At 52.5% G+C, this 21789-nt stretch overlaps 10 protein-coding genes across 10 annotated transcripts; 5 read left to right on the top strand and 5 right to left on the bottom strand.

Annotated features, from left to right (window-relative positions):
* Nucleotides 1-473: 473 nt before the first annotated feature.
* On the bottom strand, nucleotides 474-1062 carry AA0111_g10102 (hypothetical protein; the record flags this gene model as incomplete). Its single annotated transcript, XM_028643815.1, has 2 exons — nucleotides 474-904; nucleotides 1008-1062. The coding sequence occupies 2 exons, from the start codon at nucleotides 1060-1062 to the stop codon at nucleotides 474-476; spliced, it is 486 nt and encodes a 161-aa protein (XP_028502301.1).
* Nucleotides 1063-2063: 1001 nt separating this feature from the next.
* AA0111_g10101 (hypothetical protein) lies at nucleotides 2064-4167 on the top strand (the record flags this gene model as incomplete). The annotated part of the gene is made up of 7 exons (XM_028643814.1): nucleotides 2064-2088; nucleotides 2229-2294; nucleotides 2729-2804; nucleotides 2877-2939; nucleotides 2988-3110; nucleotides 3157-3994; nucleotides 4045-4167. The coding sequence occupies 7 exons, from the start codon at nucleotides 2064-2066 to the stop codon at nucleotides 4165-4167; spliced, it is 1314 nt and encodes a 437-aa protein (XP_028502302.1).
* Nucleotides 4168-4435: 268 nt separating this feature from the next.
* Nucleotides 4436-5481, top strand: AA0111_g10100 (hypothetical protein; the record flags this gene model as incomplete). The annotated part of the gene is made up of 3 exons (XM_028643813.1): nucleotides 4436-4469; nucleotides 4555-4770; nucleotides 4820-5481. 3 exons carry the CDS (start codon nucleotides 4436-4438, stop codon nucleotides 5479-5481), a joined length of 912 nt encoding a protein of 303 aa, XP_028502310.1.
* Nucleotides 5482-7154: 1673 nt separating this feature from the next.
* AA0111_g10099 (Psi-producing oxygenase A) lies at nucleotides 7155-10599 on the top strand (the record flags this gene model as incomplete). The annotated part of the gene is made up of 2 exons (XM_028643810.1): nucleotides 7155-10497; nucleotides 10574-10599. 2 exons carry the CDS (start codon nucleotides 7155-7157, stop codon nucleotides 10597-10599), a joined length of 3369 nt encoding a protein of 1122 aa, XP_028502311.1.
* Nucleotides 10600-11082: 483 nt separating this feature from the next.
* Nucleotides 11083-11897, bottom strand: AA0111_g10098 (hypothetical protein; the record flags this gene model as incomplete). Its single annotated transcript, XM_028643809.1, has 2 exons — nucleotides 11083-11734; nucleotides 11785-11897. The coding sequence occupies 2 exons, from the start codon at nucleotides 11895-11897 to the stop codon at nucleotides 11083-11085; spliced, it is 765 nt and encodes a 254-aa protein (XP_028502312.1).
* Nucleotides 11898-12285: 388 nt separating this feature from the next.
* Nucleotides 12286-14399, bottom strand: AA0111_g10097 (putative succinate dehydrogenase [ubiquinone] flavoprotein subunit; the record flags this gene model as incomplete). The annotated part of the gene is made up of 5 exons (XM_028643808.1): nucleotides 12286-12843; nucleotides 12895-13377; nucleotides 13433-13959; nucleotides 14014-14210; nucleotides 14260-14399. The coding sequence occupies 5 exons, from the start codon at nucleotides 14397-14399 to the stop codon at nucleotides 12286-12288; spliced, it is 1905 nt and encodes a 634-aa protein (XP_028502318.1).
* Nucleotides 14400-15326: 927 nt separating this feature from the next.
* On the top strand, nucleotides 15327-15794 carry AA0111_g10096 (hypothetical protein; the record flags this gene model as incomplete). The annotated part of the gene is made up of 1 exon (XM_028643807.1): nucleotides 15327-15794. One exon carries the CDS (start codon nucleotides 15327-15329, stop codon nucleotides 15792-15794), a length of 468 nt encoding a protein of 155 aa, XP_028502252.1.
* Nucleotides 15795-17269: 1475 nt separating this feature from the next.
* Nucleotides 17270-18250, bottom strand: AA0111_g10095 (hypothetical protein; the record flags this gene model as incomplete). The annotated part of the gene is made up of 1 exon (XM_028643806.1): nucleotides 17270-18250. The coding sequence occupies one exon, from the start codon at nucleotides 18248-18250 to the stop codon at nucleotides 17270-17272; it is 981 nt and encodes a 326-aa protein (XP_028502316.1).
* A 554-nt stretch (nucleotides 18251-18804) lies between these two features.
* On the bottom strand, nucleotides 18805-19431 carry AA0111_g10094 (hypothetical protein; the record flags this gene model as incomplete). Its single annotated transcript, XM_028643805.1, has 1 exon — nucleotides 18805-19431. One exon carries the CDS (start codon nucleotides 19429-19431, stop codon nucleotides 18805-18807), a length of 627 nt encoding a protein of 208 aa, XP_028502317.1.
* A 1061-nt stretch (nucleotides 19432-20492) lies between these two features.
* Nucleotides 20493-21574, top strand: AA0111_g10093 (hypothetical protein; the record flags this gene model as incomplete). The annotated part of the gene is made up of 4 exons (XM_028643804.1): nucleotides 20493-20537; nucleotides 20593-20621; nucleotides 20679-21207; nucleotides 21263-21574. 4 exons carry the CDS (start codon nucleotides 20493-20495, stop codon nucleotides 21572-21574), a joined length of 915 nt encoding a protein of 304 aa, XP_028502315.1.
* Between the last annotated feature and the right edge of the window lie 215 nt (nucleotides 21575-21789).

The following is a 21789-nucleotide window of genomic DNA, read 5'->3' as shown; positions in this document are numbered from 1 at the left end:
CCGATCTGCATGCAGTCGCATAGGTCTAATGGCTGCGTAGATAGCAAGCGGCAGACTCGGCCTCGTTATGTGACCAACTGTTAATCGGCACTGGGCAGCGTTGACGGAAAACATCAAACATTGCTTCAGGAGCAGGAACTGGAAAAGAGGACCGCACCAATAGAGCGGAGATTGTAGCTTGGCAAAGCCAAATTGCATTGTTTGCGAACCAAACTGGTCCGGCGCTCTTGTAGCCCAAGAGCGGGAATGCATCGTTCTACCTTTCGAAAAGCGACCACAACGCCAAATGTAGAGTAGACAGTACAATGCCAAATGTCTATGATTTCCCCCGACGCTTTTGAGATGCCGTATAGATGCAGTATTAGAAGAAGAAGAAAAGACACGAACGTCTGCTAGGGGCCTGGGACATGCGTCCAGGATTCCTCGTGGTGGCTGTGTGCGACTTTGCGCACCTACAGGCGCCCGTATACCATCTATGATCGATGCATGGTACACCGGTCCAGCGCGTCGAGCAACTCGGGCCGTTCCGCCAAGGCCTGTCGCGCCTGGGTATAGCTGAACCAATTTCGATTCCGCTTGTGCTGCTCCGGCCATTGGGCCTCTTGCTTCTCAACAGTCGCCTCGAAGAAGTGGTACGAGGCCTTTGGGGCCTGGGAAGTGAGCTGGTCGGGTCTTCGCTTCTCAGGGATGAGGCCAAGGTCGTAGTTGATCTTGCATATTATGCCAGCCTCTTCCCAGGCTTCGCGTTTGGCGGCGTCTTGGGCCGTTGCCTCGTCCGTCTCCCAGCCGCCTTTTGGGAGCACCCAGCCGTTTCGCTTGGTAGACTGGATGAGGAGGACGTAGTACTTGTCGGCGGAAAGCGGGACAACACCGGCGACTAGCCGCTCGCCTTGGGACCCATAGCCTGCCGCCAATCAGCCGAAAGTTAAAGCGGTGAGTCTGGGGGGATTCGCGGAAGGGATTCAATTTTTCGATGCGAGTTGTGGGGGTCTCGTGAGCAGACTTACGTTGGTTCACGCGACCAGTGCGCGACTGCATCGACAGCTGCTGCGTAGCGGCCATGTCAGAATATCGACAAGGGAAAGCGCGGAGATATGCGTGGCACCGCTTGTATGCGACTCGCTCGACGCGACGGCAGCAGGCCTGAACAATAGGCTGGGTCGGAAGAGCAGAGGCGAGCCAGGCGGTGAAGTGGAATGGAGCCGAGCAAACAGCGAAAGTGTGGCTCAGGAGGGTCTGTGGGAGTGTGTGTGTGTGTGTGGCTTCACGGGGGAAGTGGTAGTGTGAAGTGTGAAGGGTGAAGGTGTGGTAGGCAAAAGGGCTGAGCAAGGCTCAGTCCCGCGGATGACGGGGCTGAGGATGTTGAAGGAGCCTGCGAGCAGCAAAGAAGTTCGGCATGGTGGATGGATGTTTTAGTAGGTGGTTCGGGTCAGGGACTTTTTACGTGGAAACTAAGGGCTCGCGGAGCGTCACGCCTGTCGCCAAGGCCCGCCTGCAAGAGGAGCTTTGTCCGGGGTGTCTGCACAGAGCTGCACAAAACTGCAATCAACGGCAGCCAGACAAGGCACTGGCTTCACCTATCGGCACACGAGACAGGTCGTCTACGGTCCCAGCTCGCAGCTCCAATGCGCTGCATAGGGAGCCGGCGGGGCACGCGAGACCAGCGCGCCGCTTGCAGCCTCTCTGCTGCCTGCCCTCTGGATGACGTACAGGCATTTAAACGGCGAATTGCCCACTAGAAAACGAGCAATTGCCCCCGTGTAGACGCTGATCAGAGTCTCTGGTGCGCGCCCTGCACGCTGTGATACAACAACCTTTGCATTGCTATTGTGTGTCTTGACCCCGCGACCGATCGCCCGTCTCCGCCAGAACATCATTGCCATCCACGCCCTGACCGCCCTGACCGACCCCGACAGTCCCAAGAGCCCTGATCTGTAGCAACCGGGCGTGGACAAGGAGCTATTATTCATTCTGCTACCGCCTGTCATCGCTCGCCGCCGCGACGACGCTCGAATCCGCCTCGGACCACTACCCCCACCAGCTCCCACGCTTATGCTGCCCTCATGCAGTCCAGTGTGACGCCTTTCGGTATGTTCTGCTCCAACCATTTCCCTGGGTTCCGGCTCGTGCCTGTCTGGCTGGACATGAACTATCTCTCAAGCTCCCAGCAATACGGACCTCCCATCTCAGACCCTGGCTATCAACGACTTGCTAACGGTCATTTCCAGGCTACAGTAGTGAGTCGTGCGGGTACTGCAAAGACGCATCGAATGGCAGTAGAACCGCCAACTCTCGTACGTGGATTTTCATAGTCATCCCTATTCGATCATGGACGGATCGTCATGCCTGCATGCCGCTGTCAGAGCGGTCAAGCCATCTCACACGAACAATGGGCATCAATGGCCGTCAGTGTTGCAGCCGGCGCTTTTCTCGCCTGCATTTGATGTTCCGTTAAGGTTACCTGCCTCACGTGCAGCCCCGCGTCGCATGGAACCTTGGAATCTTGCCCGTCCCTGCCCATGCCCCCAAGCGATGCATCACTGCCAAGCATCGTCTATGTCGGCTCGTATACACGTCGGCAGGCGTTGTTTGATGCAGATCTAGATTCTTGAGATTGATTGCATCACAGTGCATCTCCATCTCAATCATGAGCTGTCTGGTGAGCTTGAGCGGGGAAAATCGGAATGAGGCTGCGAGCCGAGAGCACCGACTGACCTTACTTGATTAGGGGCGAGTTACTACTTCTCGTCGAAAAGCTTGACCGTTGAGGTCTACCAAATCCTCGTGGACCGCGGTTGGAGAAGGTACGACCCACTCATGCATAGCACATTACATACAGCGCTATTCCTACAATAGCAGCTGACAGTGGCTTCTAGATCTGGTACCATCTTTTACAAGCCGGATGTGCTGCGACACTGCTGTCCACATTACACGATTCGGTAAGCAGGCTTGCAGCAACATCCTGCTAGAGACTTACCCGAGACTAGTCTACCCGTAGCCTCCTTCAAGCCCTCGAAGGATCAAAGAAAAGCCGTCAACCACTGGAATGACCATGTGCTAGGGGAGTCTTATACGAAAGAAGCTTCCAGGCTCTACCCAATATCGAAAGAGTGCGTCGCGATACGGCAGAGTTGTTACTAGGCTGACCATCGCCAGGGAGAAAGCTCGGTTCAAAAACACCTTTGATCTCACTCGTGAGATTCACAAGACCGAATATGAGAATGTCAAACGACCGCCCGAGCCCGCACACCGCTTTGAGGTAACACTGGAGCCAGCAGCGTTTACGCTCGAAAAGTATGAGTTGTTCAAGAACTACCAACAGAACGTGCACAAAGAGAAACCCCACGAGATCTCTCAAGCAGGCTTCAAACGGTTTCTGTGCGATTCACCATTGAAGCAGACTACCAGGACCGTCGAGGGCAAAGAGCAGCAGCTCGGATCTTACCACCAGTGCTACCGGCTTGATGGACGGCTCATCGCGATGGGTATACTCGATCTGCTACCCCACTGCGTTAGCGGCGTCTACATGCTCTACCATTCCGACTATGAACAGTGGCAGTTTGGAAAGTTGAGTGCGCTACGAGAAGCCGCGCTGGCTCTTGAGGGCGGCTATCAGTACTACTATATGGGATACTACATTCATTCTTGCGTCAAGATGAAGTACAAGGGCGATTACAAAACCCAGCATGTTCTCGATCCTGAAACATACGAGTGGCATCCGCTCGAAGGTGAAATGCGCGCTCTGCTTGACAAGAAGCCGTATGTCTCCATGTCTAGGGAGCGTCGCAGGAAGGAGATGGGCATCGATGGAGAGCAAGACGATTACTCTGATTATCCCTACCCGACAGCTGCTGAGGCTGGCAAGGCTGTCAGCAAGGGCGTGTCGTTGTTTGAGCTCAAGGTGCCGGGCCTTATGACTGCTGAAGAGATTGAAGAGCAACTCGACCTGGCCACTATGCCTATTCGCGTTGGTGGGAGAATGGCGGAAGCTCAGGTCAGTAAGCTGCTTATATGAAACGCTTACTCTGTATTGACTGCGTATAGGACCTGGTCTCTTGGGACGGCAGCGAGCTGAGGAATTCAAAGTCGATTAGGGGTGTTATTGGTGAGATGGTCGCGTGCATGGGGCCGGAAGTTGCATGGCAGGTTGTGGTGCAGTTGGGCTGAAGGGTATGAAGGCGGGTGTGGAGATGCATGTGCCGAACACGTATAGATAGTGGCGACCACATGGCCTGCTCTAGACGGACGTCTGACGTCGAAGGCTTTGATTCATGATCTTACACACATGCGGTCAATCTCACTCGCATGGTTTCCCCTAATGGCGAAGTGGCTGAACCCTTTGAGCCTAGCCTGAACGGGAGGCCGAGGCTGCCGCTCCGAATACCATCTTGCTAAATGTCCACACACACAGCACACGCTGTCGCAGCACGCAACAATGTCCGACCTCACACTCGTCGTGCGCCCTCGTGGTATGCCTGTTCCTTGACCCATTGAGTCGGCTTCGGTCCGATTGAGTGCATCCTGGTGTTTGTTTGTTTGTTAACCCCTCCACAGGCCGTCCGATCAAGAACCTCCCCGAGACCATCACCGTCTCTGCGGATGCCTCGACCGCCCAAATCTTCGAAGAAATCGCAAAGGCCTCCAGGTTCTCAATCCACCGATTGAGGGTCACCAAGGGCAGCGACGGATCGCCAATCAACAATGTGCGAGACGTGAAGGTTCACGACACGGGCCTGCGGAACAAGAGTGCTGTGGATGTCAAGGATCTAGGTATGCTACTCTCTACCTCTTCACCAACAGACGACTGACTGTCTCCCAGGTCCCCAGATCTCATGGCGCACCGTCTTCATCGTCGAGTACCTCGGACCCCTCCTCATTCACCCGCTCATCTACTTCGGCCGCTCCCTCATCTATGGCACCTCAGCCCCTCCGTCGCAGCTCCAGAAGCTCACCTTCCTCATGTGCGTCGCTCACTTTGCTAAGCGCGAGTTCGAAACCCTCTTCGTCCACCGCTTCTCGTCGGCCACAATGCCTATAATGAACATCTACAAGAACTCTGGCTACTACTGGCTCCTCTCTGGTGTGAACCTGGCATACTGGAGCTACGGTCCCAACAGCCCGGCTGCTAGACCTTCCAACCCGCTTCTCACATACCTTGGTGTGGCCCTGTTTGCCATTGGCGAGGTTTGCAACTACAGCACGCATCTGACGCTCAAGAACTTGCGCCGCCCTGGCAGCACTGAGCGCGGTATTCCCAAGGGACTGGGCTTCGATCTAGTCACCTGCCCCAACTACATGTTCGAGGCAATGGCGTGGATTGGCGTGGCGCTCGTCAACTGGAGCTTGAGCACCGTTCTCTTCATCATCGTGGCTGTGGGACAGATGGGTGTTTGGGCATGGAAGAAGGAGAAGAGGTATCGCAAGGAGTTTGGAGATAAATACAAGAGGAAGAGGTACGCTATTCTGCCTGGTATCTGGTAGAAGATGCCTGGTAGGATGACGGTGTCAGGCGACAGGCGTGGGGCTACCAGCAAGATTGGCGCCTGGTGAATGCTTGGTGTTCGTGGGCACAAGCCAATGATGAAAGAGGGATGGTGTGCGGATGGCGGTGGGATTGAACCAGGGTTACGGCGAGGCGCACACGAAGGATGAGGACGTGAAGGCTGTCACACCGGGCTCAGAACGGTAGCACCTCCGCAGGTACCCGTATCTAGCGCGTTGATGCCTATAGGCACTAACCTCACACTAATACATCCCATCGTCCGTATGCTGAAAAGCGTCGTGGTGACCAATGCGTATGTGTGTGTATGTGACTGCGTTCACGGATGCCCAGGTCATGTTGCTCATCAACATCCTTTGTACATCCCAAGTCCGACTTGACAAACCTCGTGACGATGGAAATGTGCTTGGCTGTAGCCTTCTGTACCACTATCCATCATACGTAGCTCCATCTTTGCTTTTTCGATTTGAGGCTTATTGCATCTGCCCGCAGCGGCCACTCCCATATCGCCCCGGGGAACACCGACTTAGACCCTGCATAAGCGTGGGAAGGACAACACCCACCTGTCCTCTCTCCTTCGGTTTTTCTTCCATTTGCCATCATCTAGTGACGATCCGATTGCAATTACTCCAAGTCTGCAGCCGGATGGCCTGTCCTCTCACCACCTACCCACCATGTCAGAAAAAGAAGCTCACCGACAGTTTTGATCCAGTGAGGCTGAAGCAAGATGCATCGAGGGCCGCTGCCTGCAAAAAGGCTGCGACCGAGGCTGAGACGACACCTGCGGGCCCGCTAATTCTTGCAGCACACCTCGGATTTCTGCCTACCAGCAGGCATATCGGCGGTCAGCCAAACGACTCAGCCCAGCCGTTCGCGATCAGCCTAGCCTAGCTCAACTTCACCTGCCGAATGGGCTAATTGCATGCATTTCAATTGGCCATTTACTGCATCTAGTACAGCGGGCCACGGCTTGGAATGGGGAAGGGACCTCTCAGCTGTTGACGTTCCCGGTGCCGGTGAGAACTAGAGGGATTGCATCGCCGTAAACTGTCCTCCAGCCGCAATTACGAATGCATCCTATCAGAATAATGATGTGGAGGGTATAAGAAGACTGAGGCTGACCGATTGTGCGACAAACACATTGTCTCAAGCCTCCCTACTTGCCGTGTAAACAACTTGGATCTTCTTTAGCGTTCGATCGTTGTTGCACATATACCCCTCGCTGCTTTTTTTTGGTGGCTTACCTACATATACTTACAAGACTAGACATCGCAAGCTCGCGTGCTATATATCTTGTCTATCATCGCGGTTTCTCGGAGCTTGTGAGGTCGCGTGGTATCTGGATCCTGACTGCAAAAGTCTGAAAGCGGAAATCACGTACGACTGACTGTACCGGTAGTGGAAGGAAGCCCCACACAGAAGAGATTCAATTCCATGTAAGTACCATTGCATCACGTCTCTTCCTACGACCCTATCACAATATCTCTCCTCGGCGTTATCGTCGTTTCCATGCAATCCGCCAGTCATCCACGTATCCTCGAGCAAAGAAACCTGAGATATGACCCACCAAAAGGATCGTCGTCTTGTTTCGAGCGGAGGAACAGACCCAGACCTAGGAATGTCACTAACGCAAACATCCAGCACATCCATCAACATGTCCGGTCTAGCTGCAGAGGCGAAAGCGGCATGGGATTCCCATGTTGATACCCGCACAGGAGCTGAGCCTCCCAGACCAGCTGACCCATCCGAACTCAGCACTATGAGAAACGCCATTGGTGGATCTTTCAGAGCAGCCGCAGCCCTGATTGGCGCCGCTGCAGCTCCACTTCCCGACCAAACTGGTGATGGCTCCAAGATTGCGGCAGAAGAGAAGGCTAGTCTCTACAAGAAGGTTGAAGGCGGTCTTCGAGACATGTCTCACCTTGGCATCGAGAACATCCAGAGCTTGATGGAAATTCAGAAAGAAAAGATGCTTGGTGGATATACCGATGACAAGACATACCTCATGGAAGGCCTTATCCGGACCGCTGCCGCGTTGCCTGACGGGTCAAAGACAAGAGAGGCAGTGACGGGTCAGTTTCTGACCCAGCTATGGGGCGACTTACAGCACCCGCCGCAGTCATATCTTGGGTCAAAGTTCCAGTACCGTGCCGCGGATGGATCGAATAACAGTCTAGTAAACCCGCAAGTTGGCGCAGCAGGAACACCGTACGCCAGGACTGTCAAGCCAGACACGATGCAGACTCCTGCCCGCCCAGATCCTGGTGTTGTGTTCGACAGTATCATGACCAGGAAACATGCTGAACTGCACCCAAACCGTATTTCAAGTATGCTGTTCTATCTGGCATCCATCATCATCCACGACTGCTTCCGCACAAGTCACGAGGATTACTCGATCTCGATGACATCTTCATACCTCGATCTATCACCATTGTACGGCAGTAACCAGGCCGAACAGGACATGATGAGAACTGGACGCGATGGAAAGATCAAGCCTGACTGCTTCTCGGAAGCAAGACTGTTGTTCTTCCCTCCTGGCGTTGGTGCTATGTTGATCATGTTCAACCGTTTCCACAACTACACGGTCGAGAACCTAGCGGCTATCAACGAGCAAGGACGTTTTACGAAGCCTTCGAATGAAGTACCAAAGTCTACTGGTGACGTCGAAGTCGACAAGAAGACAAAGGAAAAGTATGATGCGGCATGGAAGAAGTACGACAATGACCTGTTCCAGACTGGTCGTCTCATTACTTGCGGCCTTTACGTCAACATCATCTTGATCGACTACGTCCGCACCATTCTCGATCTCAACCGGACTGACAGCAACTGGCAGCTGAACCCTCGCGCGGAAGTGAAGGATCTACCCATGGGCATTGGCAACCAAGTCTCTGCTGAGTTCAACCTCGTATACCGATGGCACTCTACAGTCTCTGATCGTGACGAGAAGTGGACGCAGGAGATGTGGGACGGCCTCTTCGGTGAAGGTCGCGACCCCAAGACCGTCGGCAAATATGAGTTCCTTGGCCGGTTGAATGAAGTCTACAAGAAGACTGATCCTGATCCGTCGAAGCGCAAGTTCGCTGGTCTGGAGCGAAGTGACAACGGCACACTACCCGACCAAGGTCTGGTAGACATCTTGACATCGAGCATCGAAGACTGTGCCAACTCCTTTGGACCGAATAGGGTTCCTGCCGTCTTCCGTGCTATTGAAGTCCTGGGTATCGAACAAGCACGTACATGGAATCTGGGATCGCTCAACGAGTTCCGAAAGTACTTCAAGCTAGAGCCACATAACACTTTCGAAGACATCACGTCAGACAAATATGTGCAAGAGCAACTCAAGCACCTCTACGATCACCCCGACAAGGTTGAGATCTACCCCGGTATCGTCGTCGAGGACGCAAAGAAGCCCATGGCTCCTGGTTCGGGTCTCTGCCCTTCGTACACCGTCTCCCGTGCTGTTTTGTCGGACGCCGTTGCGCTGGTCCGTGGCGACAGATTCTACACACACGACTACAACCCACGCACCTTGACCAACTGGGGCTACCGTCAGGCTGAAAGCGATCTCGGCGTCGACAACGGATGCGTGTTCTACAAGCTCTTTCTGCGCGCTTTCCCACAGCACTTCAAGTACAACAGCATCTACGCCCACTACCCACTGACTATCCCGTCCGCCATGCAGACCGCTCTGAAAGACTTGAAGAAAGACAATCTGTACGACTTCAGTAAGCCAGTAGCGACACCACACCCTCAGTTTGTCAAAGAGTACAAGCTGGCCACCGACATCATGAAGGACCAAACAACCTTCAAAGTCGTCTGGGGCAAGGCCATGGAATACATCATGGGCCCTGCATCCGCCGACTTCATGCTTGCCGGCGACGGACCCAAGAACACTGCCTCTCGTCAATTGGTCAGCAAAGCACTCTACATCTCTGAATGGGACAAGGAAGTACGGAACTACTACACTCTCAAGACAAGAGAACTGTTGAAGGAAAAGAGCGCCAAAATCGCTGATTTCAACCAAGTCGACATCATACGCTCCGTCGGAAACCTTGCGCATGTCCACTTCTGTTCCGAGCTCTTCATGCTGCCTTTGAAGACCGCCGCACAACCCCACGGTATCTTCACGGAGGCGGAACTCTACCTCATCATGTCTTCGGTCTTTGCGCTCATCTTCTTCGACGCAGACCCTGCTTCTTCTTTCCCCTTGCATGTCAAAGCAAGAAATGCAACGCAGCTACTTGGTAACATCGTCGAGAAGAATGTCAAGGCGATTGCAAGTTCGGGCTTCTTGAGCAGTATCATGGCCACCATCTGGCCGCAGGAATCCGTGCTGAAGAGCTATGGCAAGCATATGATTAAGCGGTTGTTGGAGAGTGGTATGTCGCCGGAGACCTTGACTTGGGGCCATATCCTCGGCACGGCGGGAGGCATGGTATCAAACCAGGGCCAACTCTTCGCTCAGACAATCGAATACTACCTCCTCGGCGCCGGCAAGAAACATTGGGCCGAGATCTCTAGGTTGGCTCAAGATGACAGCGAGGAGTCGTTTGAGAAGTTGATGCACTATACCATGGAGGGCGGAAGGTTGAACGGCGAAACGGGTGTCATCCGCGCCGTTGCCAAACCAACCTCCATCACCGAGGCTGGAAAGACGACAGATCTCAAACCCGGCGACGCCGTCTTTGTTAACCTGCGCACCGCCTCTCACGACTCTACCATCTTCCCTAACCCCGATGAAGTCGACATCACCCGCCCGCTGGATTCCTACATTCACCTCGGATACGGACCGCACCAGTGTCTCGGACTGCCGATGACGCGCATCACGCTTACGACGATGCTGCGAGAAGTTGCGCGACTGAAGAATCTGAGGCCGGCGCCGGGCCCGCAGGGCAAGATTCACAAGGTGCAGAAGAAGATGGGTCCGGGCGAGGAGAAGTATAGCTATCATGCTTATTTGACGGAGAATCAGGATATGTACTTTCCGTTCCCTTGTGGTAAGTTCTTTTTCTCTTGAACTCGAGTACTCTGTTTGTACTTGTTTGATATGACATTTGCTAACTCGATGTGTAGCGCTGAAGGTATGCTGGGATGATTAGATGGTTTGGGATGACGGGCCTTGAATGTGAGGGGTACGATCACAATTCGTAGTGTACAAAGGGTTTTCTAGACGCTAAAGGATATTCAAGGAGTATGGGGGTGTACGATGCTTTCGTTTCGGTCATGTCCTTATTAGCAATCATATCGGATACCTGCCGGGCGCTTTGGTATCGCGGATAACAGAATGAAAGAAATGGGTATATGCCAATGATCAGTCAGGGCCTGAACAGTCAATGAACGATTCAATTGAAGCTTCCAAGATAGAGTAGACAGAACTCGCCAGGCCTGAACGCAAAGACTAAAAGCCACATCGAGCAAGGCTCCATGCACCTTTGTCATCCTCCATGCCCAGATACACCTAGCATGTCTTCACAAGCCAAAGCTGACTCGTCCGTACCAATTGACTTGTTGAACCCCTGCAAGTAGAATACGTTACCATTGGTGAATCACTGGCTCGTTCGAGTCCGAAGCTCATGCAAGTCTCATGCGGAAGACGAAGGAAAAGATGACTTACCTGTGAGTAGATCCAGATCAACGGCCAGGCTCGAGAACTGGTCCTGGGCGAAAGTCTCGTGATCGCATGTAGGCTGGACAGGCTGAGTAAAAGCCTCAGTATCGTCGTCTTCGTCATAGTCGTCATCCCCTTCGTCGTAATCTTCATCTACGTCTCCGTCCTCATCCTCATCTTCGTTATCCATCTCATCCTCGACCTTAACCTTATCACCAAATCTGCCCACCATGACCTGTTCTCCAAGCTCCCTGTCTGTCCCACGGACCATACCCAGGCTATACGGAAACTCCCACTGCGTAGCCAGTGTGAGAAGATTATAATAGTAGCACCTACCAGAGCTAGAATCCAGATAGGGTATCCAGCCTAGAAGAAGCGGCGGGGCAACTGTTTCAGAAGCCGACACTGAAGCCTCTCGAGATGCATAGAGGTCGTCGAGCTCGCCGCGCAATTCACGCAAGACCTTTAGTGAGTCGTCGTCCGGCCTCGATATCGCGTCGCGGAAACTGCTGTCGTACTTTTTTTCTGCGTTGAGCCGGTAGATGTCGCCGACGTCCCAGTCTGCTTGAGCGCGGGCTACGAGAATGCAGTTCTTGATGTAGTAGTAAGGGGGAATGGCTGGATCACTACAAACGACTTAGTGTTCGCCTTGTATTTTCCTCATCATCGTACTTACGTCGTGTTAACCGCAGCACATTTGGCGCCGAGGTCTAGTCCGTGCTGCTTGATGACGTCCAATGTGAGGTCGTAGTGCCTGTCGTGAAGACCAGGTGGCGGTGAGACATCCATGATGATCAAACCCGACTATCAGCTGCGAAACGTTTGGAGCAGTAGATGATGGGGTGAGTGGGTAACTGTAGGTATTGCAAAGCAAGAAGCGACGCGCGACATAAGATCCAAGTGCCAAGCATTATTGGAAGTGATCGTGCAATGATGGCTACTTGAGTCAATCCATGGTGAAGGTGAACTTGTATGGAGACGATGATTTCCTCATTGGTTTAGTTTTTTGCCTCATTTATCGTCCCAGCTCAACATTGATATCTGCACTCTATGTCTTGTGCATGTTCGTCACTGTCACAATTGACCGTGCCATAGGAAGACGATACGCTGAAGGTGAGAAAGAGGCGCCGCGTCCGCTTAAAAAAGGTTGCTGCCGAACACGGCGGTGGTGAGCATCTTAGTACGATCTCTTCATAGGCGGCACGCTCGCCGCCTCCTGCTCATCCAACGTGTTCATATTCACCGCCCTCGTTCCGAACCTGACCTCCTTTCCTACATTACTCTGCCACGTAAGACTATGTTTCATCCACTCCCCATCGTCTCTCTCTTTAAAGTCGTCTCTTGCGTGCGCGCCTCTACTCTCCGTTCTTGTCAATGCCGCCTTGCTCGTCTGACTTGCATTGGTAAGAAGATTCCGCAGTTCGAGTGTCTCAATGAGGTCGGAGTTCCAGATCAAGGACCGATCTGTGATGCGTAGGTCGGTGGTGTACTTGGTCTCGATGTCACCGAGTTGGGTGTTGCCTTTGGACAAGGAGTCATGAGTGCGAAACACAGCAGTTGTAGATTGCATGGTGCTTTGCATGGAGTTCCGTAGACTGGATGTTGGTGTGCTGCCGTTGGACTCTAGGAAAGTGTTGATCTCGCTGATAGAATCGAGGCCGATATTGTCAGGAGCTGGGTGATGTGCTTCTGATGGCGAGTGATTGGCAGAGATGTGTAGTGCTGTCGCTCGACCCTAGGGGAGTGTCAGCAGATATGACTGGTCGAATATGTTCTGAGTACTTACAAAAACCACGATATCAAGCAAGGAATTTGCTCCTAATCGGTTCGCGCCATGTACGCTTACACAAGCAGCCTCGCCAGCTGCATACAACCCTTCAACAACATCTTCTTTACCACTCTTCGCATCAACATCTAGTACCTGTCCATGGTAGTTGGTTGGGATGCCGCCCATACAGTAATGTACTGTTGGTAATACGGGTATCGGCTCTCTTGTTATATCGATGCCAGCAAAGATACCGGCTGTTTCGGCGATTCCAGGCAGTCTTTCCATGATGACATCCTTTGGTAGATGCGATAGTTGAAGATGTATGTGGTCCTTATTTGGTCCACAGCCGCGGCCTTCTAGGATCTCAAGGTTCATAGAGCGTGAGACGACATCACGCGACGCGAGATCTTTCGCAGTAGGAGCATATCGTTCCATGAAGCGTTCGCCTTCGCTGTTGAGAAGATAGCCGCCTTCGCCACGAGCGCCTTCTGTGATCAGGACCTAGACTCGTTGTCAGTCGAGATAAGTCATGCTATCGTCGGTGTTGTGTACGTACGCCTGCGCCGTAGATGCCGGAAGGGTGGAACTGCACAAACTCCATGTCTTGTAGCGGTAGCCCTGCTCTCGAGACCATCGCACTGCCATCGCCCGTGCTTGTATGCGCGCTTGTCGCACTAAAGTATGCTCTTCCGTATCCTCCCGTTGCCAGTACCGTATTTTTGGCGAATATCCTATGCGTCGTTCCGTCCTCCATGTTCATAGCCGTTATGCCCACGCACTTGCCCTCGCTCATCATCAAGTCCAGTGCAAACCATTCAATGAAGAACTGCACGCCTTCTTTCAGACTCTGCCCATAGAGTGTATGGAGCATTGCATGCCCAGTGCGATCTGCTGCACATGCCGTTCTATAGGCCTGTCCACCTTTGCCATACTTCAATGACTGTCCACCTAATGCTCGCTGATATATCGTTCCTTCGTTCGTCCGACTAAACGGCATGCCATAGTTCTCGAGTTCAACAACTGCTGGGACGGCTTCGCGCGTCATATAGTGGATAGCGTCCTGGTCACCGAGCCAGTCCGACCCTGGCAACAGAATCAGTATAAATTTCCCATGCCTTTGGTATACCTCTACCTCACCCTTTATTGTATCGTACATGTGCCAGCGCCAGTCGTCTTCTGTCATGTTGCCGAGCGCGGCATTTATTCCACCCTGTGCTGCGACTGTGTGCGATCGGGTAGGAAAGAGTTTCGATACGCATGCAGTCTTGAGTCCAGCTTCCGTGAGTCCTACGGCAGCCCGAAGGCCCGCACCGCCTGCTCCAACAACAATTGCACTAAAACGGAGTCAGCTAGAGGCGTCCTAATAGATCGGAAGCTACTCACTCGTAGTGATGGTCAATGACGGTCAAGTTCTTGACATTTGGCCCATTCACTGAGGCGAAATTCCTCTGCTGTCTTGGGTTGATCGACTGCCGACGAGCACTGTACTGGTGGCGCGAGACGGCTCGTGCAAAGGCACGCATCATGAGGAGTGATGTATGAGAAAAGGATTCATTGGACGTTAGCTACAAAAAGGAAGGGACTTGTAGATTTCCGGATAGCAGATGCAAGTGTTAGCACCAGCCGCGCTAGCATGTAGCCATTCGGTATACCCCTCTGAGCAGCTCATCCTCGGCTGTATAAGAATCGAAGGCGGAGGTCTAAGATGTAACGCGACTGGGAAACTTCTATGACGAGTAGCGCCAGATGCTATCAACTCCTTCTTCTGGATGTAGGAAGTTGGGTATAGTGGTTTTACAGCACGCTTGCGTTGCGACAAGGCGCATCGCCCAATAAAGCTCGATGGTTTGCGGGGTAGACGACAGTGAAAGCTGGAGACGCCCGACGCGTCGAATGTTCGGCCAGCCAAGCACTCGGAAATAGCGGCGCTAGCCAATCGGTGATAATGCATTACGCAAGGCAAGAAACCGACCACTTTCCTCGGCTATACGGCCTTCTACTAAGACAAGCTCATGAAAAGTTCTGCTGCAAAGCATAATATACTCAGAATTTGTACCTTGTGGTGCTTGGCTATGGCGATTTCTATAGCGCCAGAGTGTGCGCCCTTGGATGACGTCACGCGAATACGGGCTGCACGTAGGCAAAGGGACGATGTTATGACTACATACACCCGATCTTAGTAAATCGAGAAAAGACGGAACACATGCATACTCTAATGTTAATTCTTGTTTTGTAACAGAGCGAACGTATCATTAGTGTGCGTAGACAGCCACTCAGGTTCTGCGGTGGAGGGTCGAGGGCGTAGGAAGGGCTGAAACGGATGCCACGGACACCTTGAAGCGATGTCTGCTATTTCAGTGTGCTACTGAAAAGCGAAATCTTCAAACCTTTAAGGTCCAGCTCGAGAACTTCACTCTCTCTCTCGCTTCAGCGAGATACCAGGGACTAACATGACAACGCCCTCCCTAATGACCGACTGGGCAAAAGCCTGTCATGCAGACCAACTTGCCAATTTCCCGCCTGACAACGTATCTACGCAACTCATCGTCATTCTTGACCAGGTTCTCTCTTCTCAGACCTCACCGACAGCGTCTGCTTCCGCGACGGCAAACCTGATCCAGTCTGAACACGACATAACCCACGGATTGTCATGCCTGATAGGCCTCTTCCTCTTCGCCGCTGGACGAAACACCAGTCTCGACTCACTAGATCTCCTTGTATCCTACCTCGTCGAACTAGCCAAACAACCCGATGCCATCAACGAAGGCCCCGAACCCAAGGTATGGGACGAAGGCGGAGGCGTCATGCACGAGATACCATCCGGTGCGCCAATCATCGTAGAAGGAAAACAATTATGGAGTGAGCTACCAATGTTAGGTTGGAACATCACAGAATGGTTTCAAGGTATGTCAGATTGAACGTTACTCACTGCTTTCTCGTTTACAACATGGTGAGTAACTGGAAAGTAGGACCTGAGCTGTGGACTCACAGCCATTGTAATCCAACAACACCAGAGGTTGCGGCGGCTAAATGGAAAGACATAAATAAGCTGATCGCGGTCATCGCACGGAATCCTGACGCCCAGGTTCTACCATCACTCGCCGGTTACATCAATCTCTCTCGTATAACTTTGTCCATGGCACTGGAACATAGTCCCAACACACGGCTGGGCAAGAACACCGCGATGCATCTACCCGCCGCTGCGTTATGGTTTTCGATCGCGGATGGGGAGCTAGAGAGGATGTGTGAGGCCGGTGAGCAAAAGATGGCTGCTGGAGATGTTTGGGCGGAAAGAATAAGAAATAATGGGAGCGGAGACAGTGGGGTGGTTGATATGGCCAGATTACAGTTCTGGAAAGAGAGATTGGCAGAGTTACAGCAGATGTAAAGACATCTTACTGTCCCTTAAATACTATTACTTAGCTGTGCGCGTGGCTTTGTCTACAAATAGCGGAAAGCTATACCTTCTCCATCAGTGCCTAGGCACATACCAAATACTCGCTTCCGCTTTCTTCTGACAATCACTACTAAGTTCAACCTCGCAAGCGGTGCTATTACCATCTAGTTTTCCAATACTCCCCGCTGGTGTTACTGGCGTTAGCGGTGTCTCAGTTACCACAGGTCTTATCCCAACACCTTCTCTGCTAAGCTGTGGCTCTAGAGTAGAATGCGAACTACCCACATTTATGTTCACAGTAGGTCGTTTAGGCCGACCCTTAACACTTTGTTTCCTAGACAGACGGCGTTGGGGTAGTTGAATTGGCATGCCGTTGTTGAACAAAGGAATTAGTTGTGTTGCGATGAAGGAATCTTTGCGTCTACTGTTTCTGGGAGGGGACGAGGCGATGGACGTTTCGGTTGTAGAAACAGACGTCGACCTTGCTCGGCTGAAGGCTGAAGATTTCGATGAGTCATCTGTGTACTGGGTACATCCCGATGTTGGACGGGTACCAGTCGGTGATTCAAGAGTGTACTTAGTCGCTGTTGAAGCCAGACGACTGGCAGGTAGCGGCTCGTCGTCGCACTCAAACGAAGCCATGGACGAGGGCTGCAAAGTGCTACGAAGGCCCAAGCAGTTCATCCTGGGTGGCTGTAGTTGAGTGCACAACAAGTGAATGTGTGATAAATTGCTGAATGCCCAGAAAGCGCTCTAGAAAGTGGTTGCCTGCACTTTCACCTTTGCAATCAGTAAGGCATCGAATTCCTTCCAGACAATTCTCGAACTCGCTTCGAGCGTGTTCGAAAGATCTTTATAGGATATTTCAGCACTTTATACCATCTGTGAACTGGATCGTTGTCGTGAACCGACCACGTATCTGTAAAGTGAGTGAATAGTACGACTTGGCACAAAGCACACAACAGTATTTTATCAATTCATCACGCCTTCGGTCTATCAAAGGACTGCCCTCTGCTGACTAGGCAGAGTCACTTGTGAAACAACAACCTTCTTCCACTCTTCCTGGCCCTTTGTGATTTCAGGTTTCCTCGCCTCATACTTCTTGGCCCAACTAACGATATCGTACGAATGCTGCAGCTTGCTTGCCCAAGTCAGACAACTCCATTTCGAGTCTTTCTCCCACACGGGGAGTATACCACCGTCCTGGCTAACAGTCAATTCGCCTCTGGTACCACAGGTCGTGCACCCGATCGCATTCTTGCCATGCTCCGGCAAGAATTCGATCTTGGAGAGATGGCAATGCGGACATGCGCCTACTTCTTCGTCGCCCAGATATCTTGCTTCGTCGTACGGTCTGCCCAATTCACTTGCGAGATTCTGACCCATGCGCCTGGCCCGAGCGATAAGATCATCGTGTAAACACACTGCTCCGGATAATCCCAAGTCTTGGCCGATGAATTGATCTACAATCTTGGCATGCAGACCATAAAACAGCAAATGGAGAGTGGGCAGAGCCATGGTGAACTGATCTGGTGTTAAAGATCCTCCCACTGCGATAAAGCCCAATACTCGCGGCTTTGTTAGTCGTGGGTCAAGTTTGCTGGGGTTGAATGTTTTGCCAAACGTGACGTCAAGGGACGGCCCACCGATTCGGTCCATAAGGAGCTTCAATGTGCCTGGGGGCTGGTGGCTGTATGTAGGTGTAGAAACAATGATTGCATCAGCGTCCAGGATAGCTTCGCGGACAGCAGCTCGATCGTCAGGCGCATTATTAGAGGCGGTATTGACCTTTGAAGCAAGGTCGAAGCCAACAGGGCTATCCAGAGGTGCTGGATTTGTCGGTATGGAGATGGAAGGAACATGTATCCATGACGTTGTGATGGTAGAGTCAGACTCGGTAGCTGCTGTCAATGCAGCTTTGAGTAGGATCTCCGAGTTTCCAGACGGTGTGCCGTTTACGAGACCGAGTATATGCATCGTCCGGTTTGCTGGTTCTAGTCATATAAGTCGACACAAATGATTGTTATCTACTATTGATATATATACATATGAAATTGAGAGGGGTCACTGACATACCTCAGATGCGCGGTCCAAATCTAAGTCCGGTTCCGGAATGTGGAGGAAATGTTGTGGGGAAATCCGACCCTGGCCTCCTGATCTTCGCGAATCGGCCCTGTTGTTATAGATCAAGTTGAAGGCACTAGGCAACGCGAAGAAGACGAAACACACGATATCTAAACTCTTTCCAAATTCTCCATTGAATACAGTACATTATTGTGTACCAACAGTTGCTTGACCAAAATGTCAAAAGACTGGCTAATACCAGTCGAGATTAGAGTAACAGTAATAGCAACGCTCACCCAGGTATTGAACGCCGTCCATATGCAAACGCCAGCGGCTATCCATCCGTCCAGGCCATGCAATCGCGTCCTCATAAACCATAAATCCATAATCATAATACATTGATGTCGTGTCAGTTGCGCCATTCCCATGCCAAAACTCCAATTAGGTCCAACTTTTCCATACCGCGCTTATCGTTGCATATACATGCCAGTCGTAACCATGACGTTGCCGTAACGCTCGTTAGCGCGCCACAAGTACTTGAGGAAAACAATAGCTTTCAGGTAAGCTTTCATAATTCGCCTTCGTCGTGCCCGATCGGCTTCAAGAATGCTACGCAGTGCCTTTGATACCGCGAAAGGCGATGCGACTCTCCGAGAAGGCGACTGGATGATTGCCGGCCAGGATGACGCTCGGGTAAGCGTGGGTGGGCACATGCTCGACGCCTCGGGTAAGAAAACCTCTGGTGTCTCTGGCGCGTCGTTTAGTGAGACTGGACCGAATTTCGCGTCGAGAGCTTCGTATTCGAAGACTTCTGGAATGCTTCCGAGCGTAGGTGAAAAGGCAGACGATCGTGGGGTGCCGGGCTGGTGTGACATGTCGGTGGTAGACTTTTCTTTTGGCATTTGGTGTCCTTTCCGTGGCGGTGGTGAGGGACGGACAGTCTTCTGCTTGGGTGCGCGTGGTGAGAGAGGAATGGAGGCAGTTGGGGTAGAAGGCCAAAGCGGAACTGAGAAGCGCCTAAACATTGAACCCGTTTGTTTTGCTGATCCGTGATTGAGAAGAGCGTCGCATCGTGGCGGTGAAAACAGCAGCATGTCGAACAGTGAGTACGTGTGACACGCGAAACGAGTCTTACACGATGAGGCTGGAATCAGGGATGAAGACTGGGAAAACGAAGGAAAGCAGCGAGATGGCGGCAATGTGTAATAAGGCTGGTTCACCAAATTATTAGTCGCGTATATAAACAGCAGATCCCCGTATCTGCAGGACGGGAAGGGCACTAGGCAATGGGGCCCAATGATATTAGCATACTGGTGACGGTGATCGTGTGGACAAACGCGTTTGTTTTCGAGACAACACACTGGCAAGCCGCCTTCCCGCTGTCACACGAGCTGACGACGCGCTGACTCTGAGTGAGGTTGTCAGTCGAAGCTGCTTGATGCTTTTGGATGCTTTGGAAAGCGTTCAATTTTACCCCGCGGCTGCATTGTGCGATTGTTAAACAGGAATGACGTCGCGATGGAAAAGTTTTGGATCGAGAGATCGAGAACTCACATCAACCGGCGCAGAAGCCGCCAACGGTAACGCTAGCGCCTAGTCCAATCACATGCCACACACCCCTTCCCGTCCCCAGTTCCTTCACACCACCATTCACTGCTGTTACACATGGCTCGGGGTGATACGCCCTGCTGTGTAGCCCGCCTGATGCAGCAAATCGCAGATTGAACGTGCATGTCCTTTCCTACGTCACCGGGTAAGAAGAGCCTTGACATGTCGCTGTCGCTGTCGCTGTCTGGGCAGCTTACATGTACGCCGCGGACGCTACTTTCCTGGCCAGCTCCTCACCGATGAGAGCATGTGCTGGCTTTTGCACGTTTCAGTAGAGATTCAATAGGGAAGATTCGCGACAAGCAATCAGCCATCGCACTCTGCGCTCAAATCTATGGAGAAAGGACTTTAGACCCTTGTAGGGTCGGTCTTACCCAACCGCCTATTTGGGATGCGGAGAAGCTACAGCTATACAGCCCAGAGCTCCTCATCCCACTTGTTGGCCACTTTCACTTTCTGGTTAACGACGAAGTCCCTCATCTTTACTTTCCTACGCTGACGCTCTTGAATCTACCGAAACGACGTGGTAAACGTAAACACCAACGGCATGACGTACACTAGGAAGCAGGTCGTGACCTGCCTCAGTGTGCTAGTAAGTCCCACATCGCGATGCCAGCCTTGCACGTGCGCCGATTAACAATGTCTAGTATCTTGTAATTGCGACGGCACTCGCAGGGTAATAAACACCATGTTAACCGACGATGCTAGGCCCGCGCTAACAGTTCTCCACTAGCTACGCTGCCTCCCGCGCGAACGCTCGTTCTGTGCCCGTCTCCGACACGTTGACCGGCTTCACTACGGCTCTACCCATCGTCTCAGGCCTCCTGCTGGAATGCGGCTATGACTTTACGCGTCGACAGGAACGTCGCCAGCACTTGAGCCGTGGCGAGATTCAGCGCCCGCCGCTTGTCATCATCGCAAACACGCTCATCTTCATCTACTCCACCGTCGTCATTACCCTTGCGGGCACGCATGCTGCGCCGCCTTCTGGCCTAGATTGCGGGTTGCACGAGCGCTGGCAGACGCTGTTCAAGAAGAAGGATGCGAGTGCCATCCGCCAGATTCAGGATGCCTTTGAATGCTGCGGCTTCGTGAATTCGCGCGATATGGCATGGCCGTTTCCAGACAAGACACACGAAGCAGACGCATGCGAAGTTACATATCATGGCAGAATGAACGGATGCCTGAGAGCCTGGAAGGCTGAAGAGCAGGTCATCGCCGGCATTCTCATGGTCGTTGTCGGCATGGTCTTCATCTGGCAGGTTAGTAGTGGTGTCTGCAGCGCTGCGGGGAGCCGACACTGACATCTTCTCCTAGTTCGCCATCATCGCCATCCCTACGCAGAAAGAGTCATGGCTACATCGCATTGCACCTGAACGCATCTCCCGCATGATCGCTGACGAGCGACACGGCGACGCTGAACCGAGACGTGCCATCGACTTCATTCCCGGTTACAGCAGCAACCGCTATTCCGACCGCATCGAGGAGGAGACTGAAGAGGCCACCGAAGACGGCCGGGATAACGTACGTGCGATCGAAGAGGGCAATCGTCGCCTTGACGGCGCCTTGCCGGGACATGTTGGCAGCGATCTGCAGCCTAGTGTTGAGAACGAGTGGGCGAGGAATTAGGGACTTGCGCCTACACAGGAGATGGTGGGATGCGCCCGCGGTCGAGATACTGGAGGAATGACGTTGCGAATAAGTCATTTGCGTACGCTTCTGAATGACTTGTGGTTTCGCGCATCTCCACAAAAATCGTCTCGTAACGGCGCAGACTCCAATGGCTATATTGCAAACCGGCACTACGGAGGACTGATGCTTTCCGGGCTGCTGAATGAGTACAG

The sequence above is a fragment of the Alternaria arborescens genome, assembly GCF_004154835.1.
Source record: "Alternaria arborescens strain FERA 675 chromosome Unknown contig_32, whole genome shotgun sequence".
Classification (NCBI taxonomy): Eukaryota; Fungi; Ascomycota; class Dothideomycetes; order Pleosporales; family Pleosporaceae; genus Alternaria; species Alternaria arborescens.
Note: the sequence above shows the minus strand (reverse complement) of the source record. Positions and strands in the feature narration are given on the sequence as shown.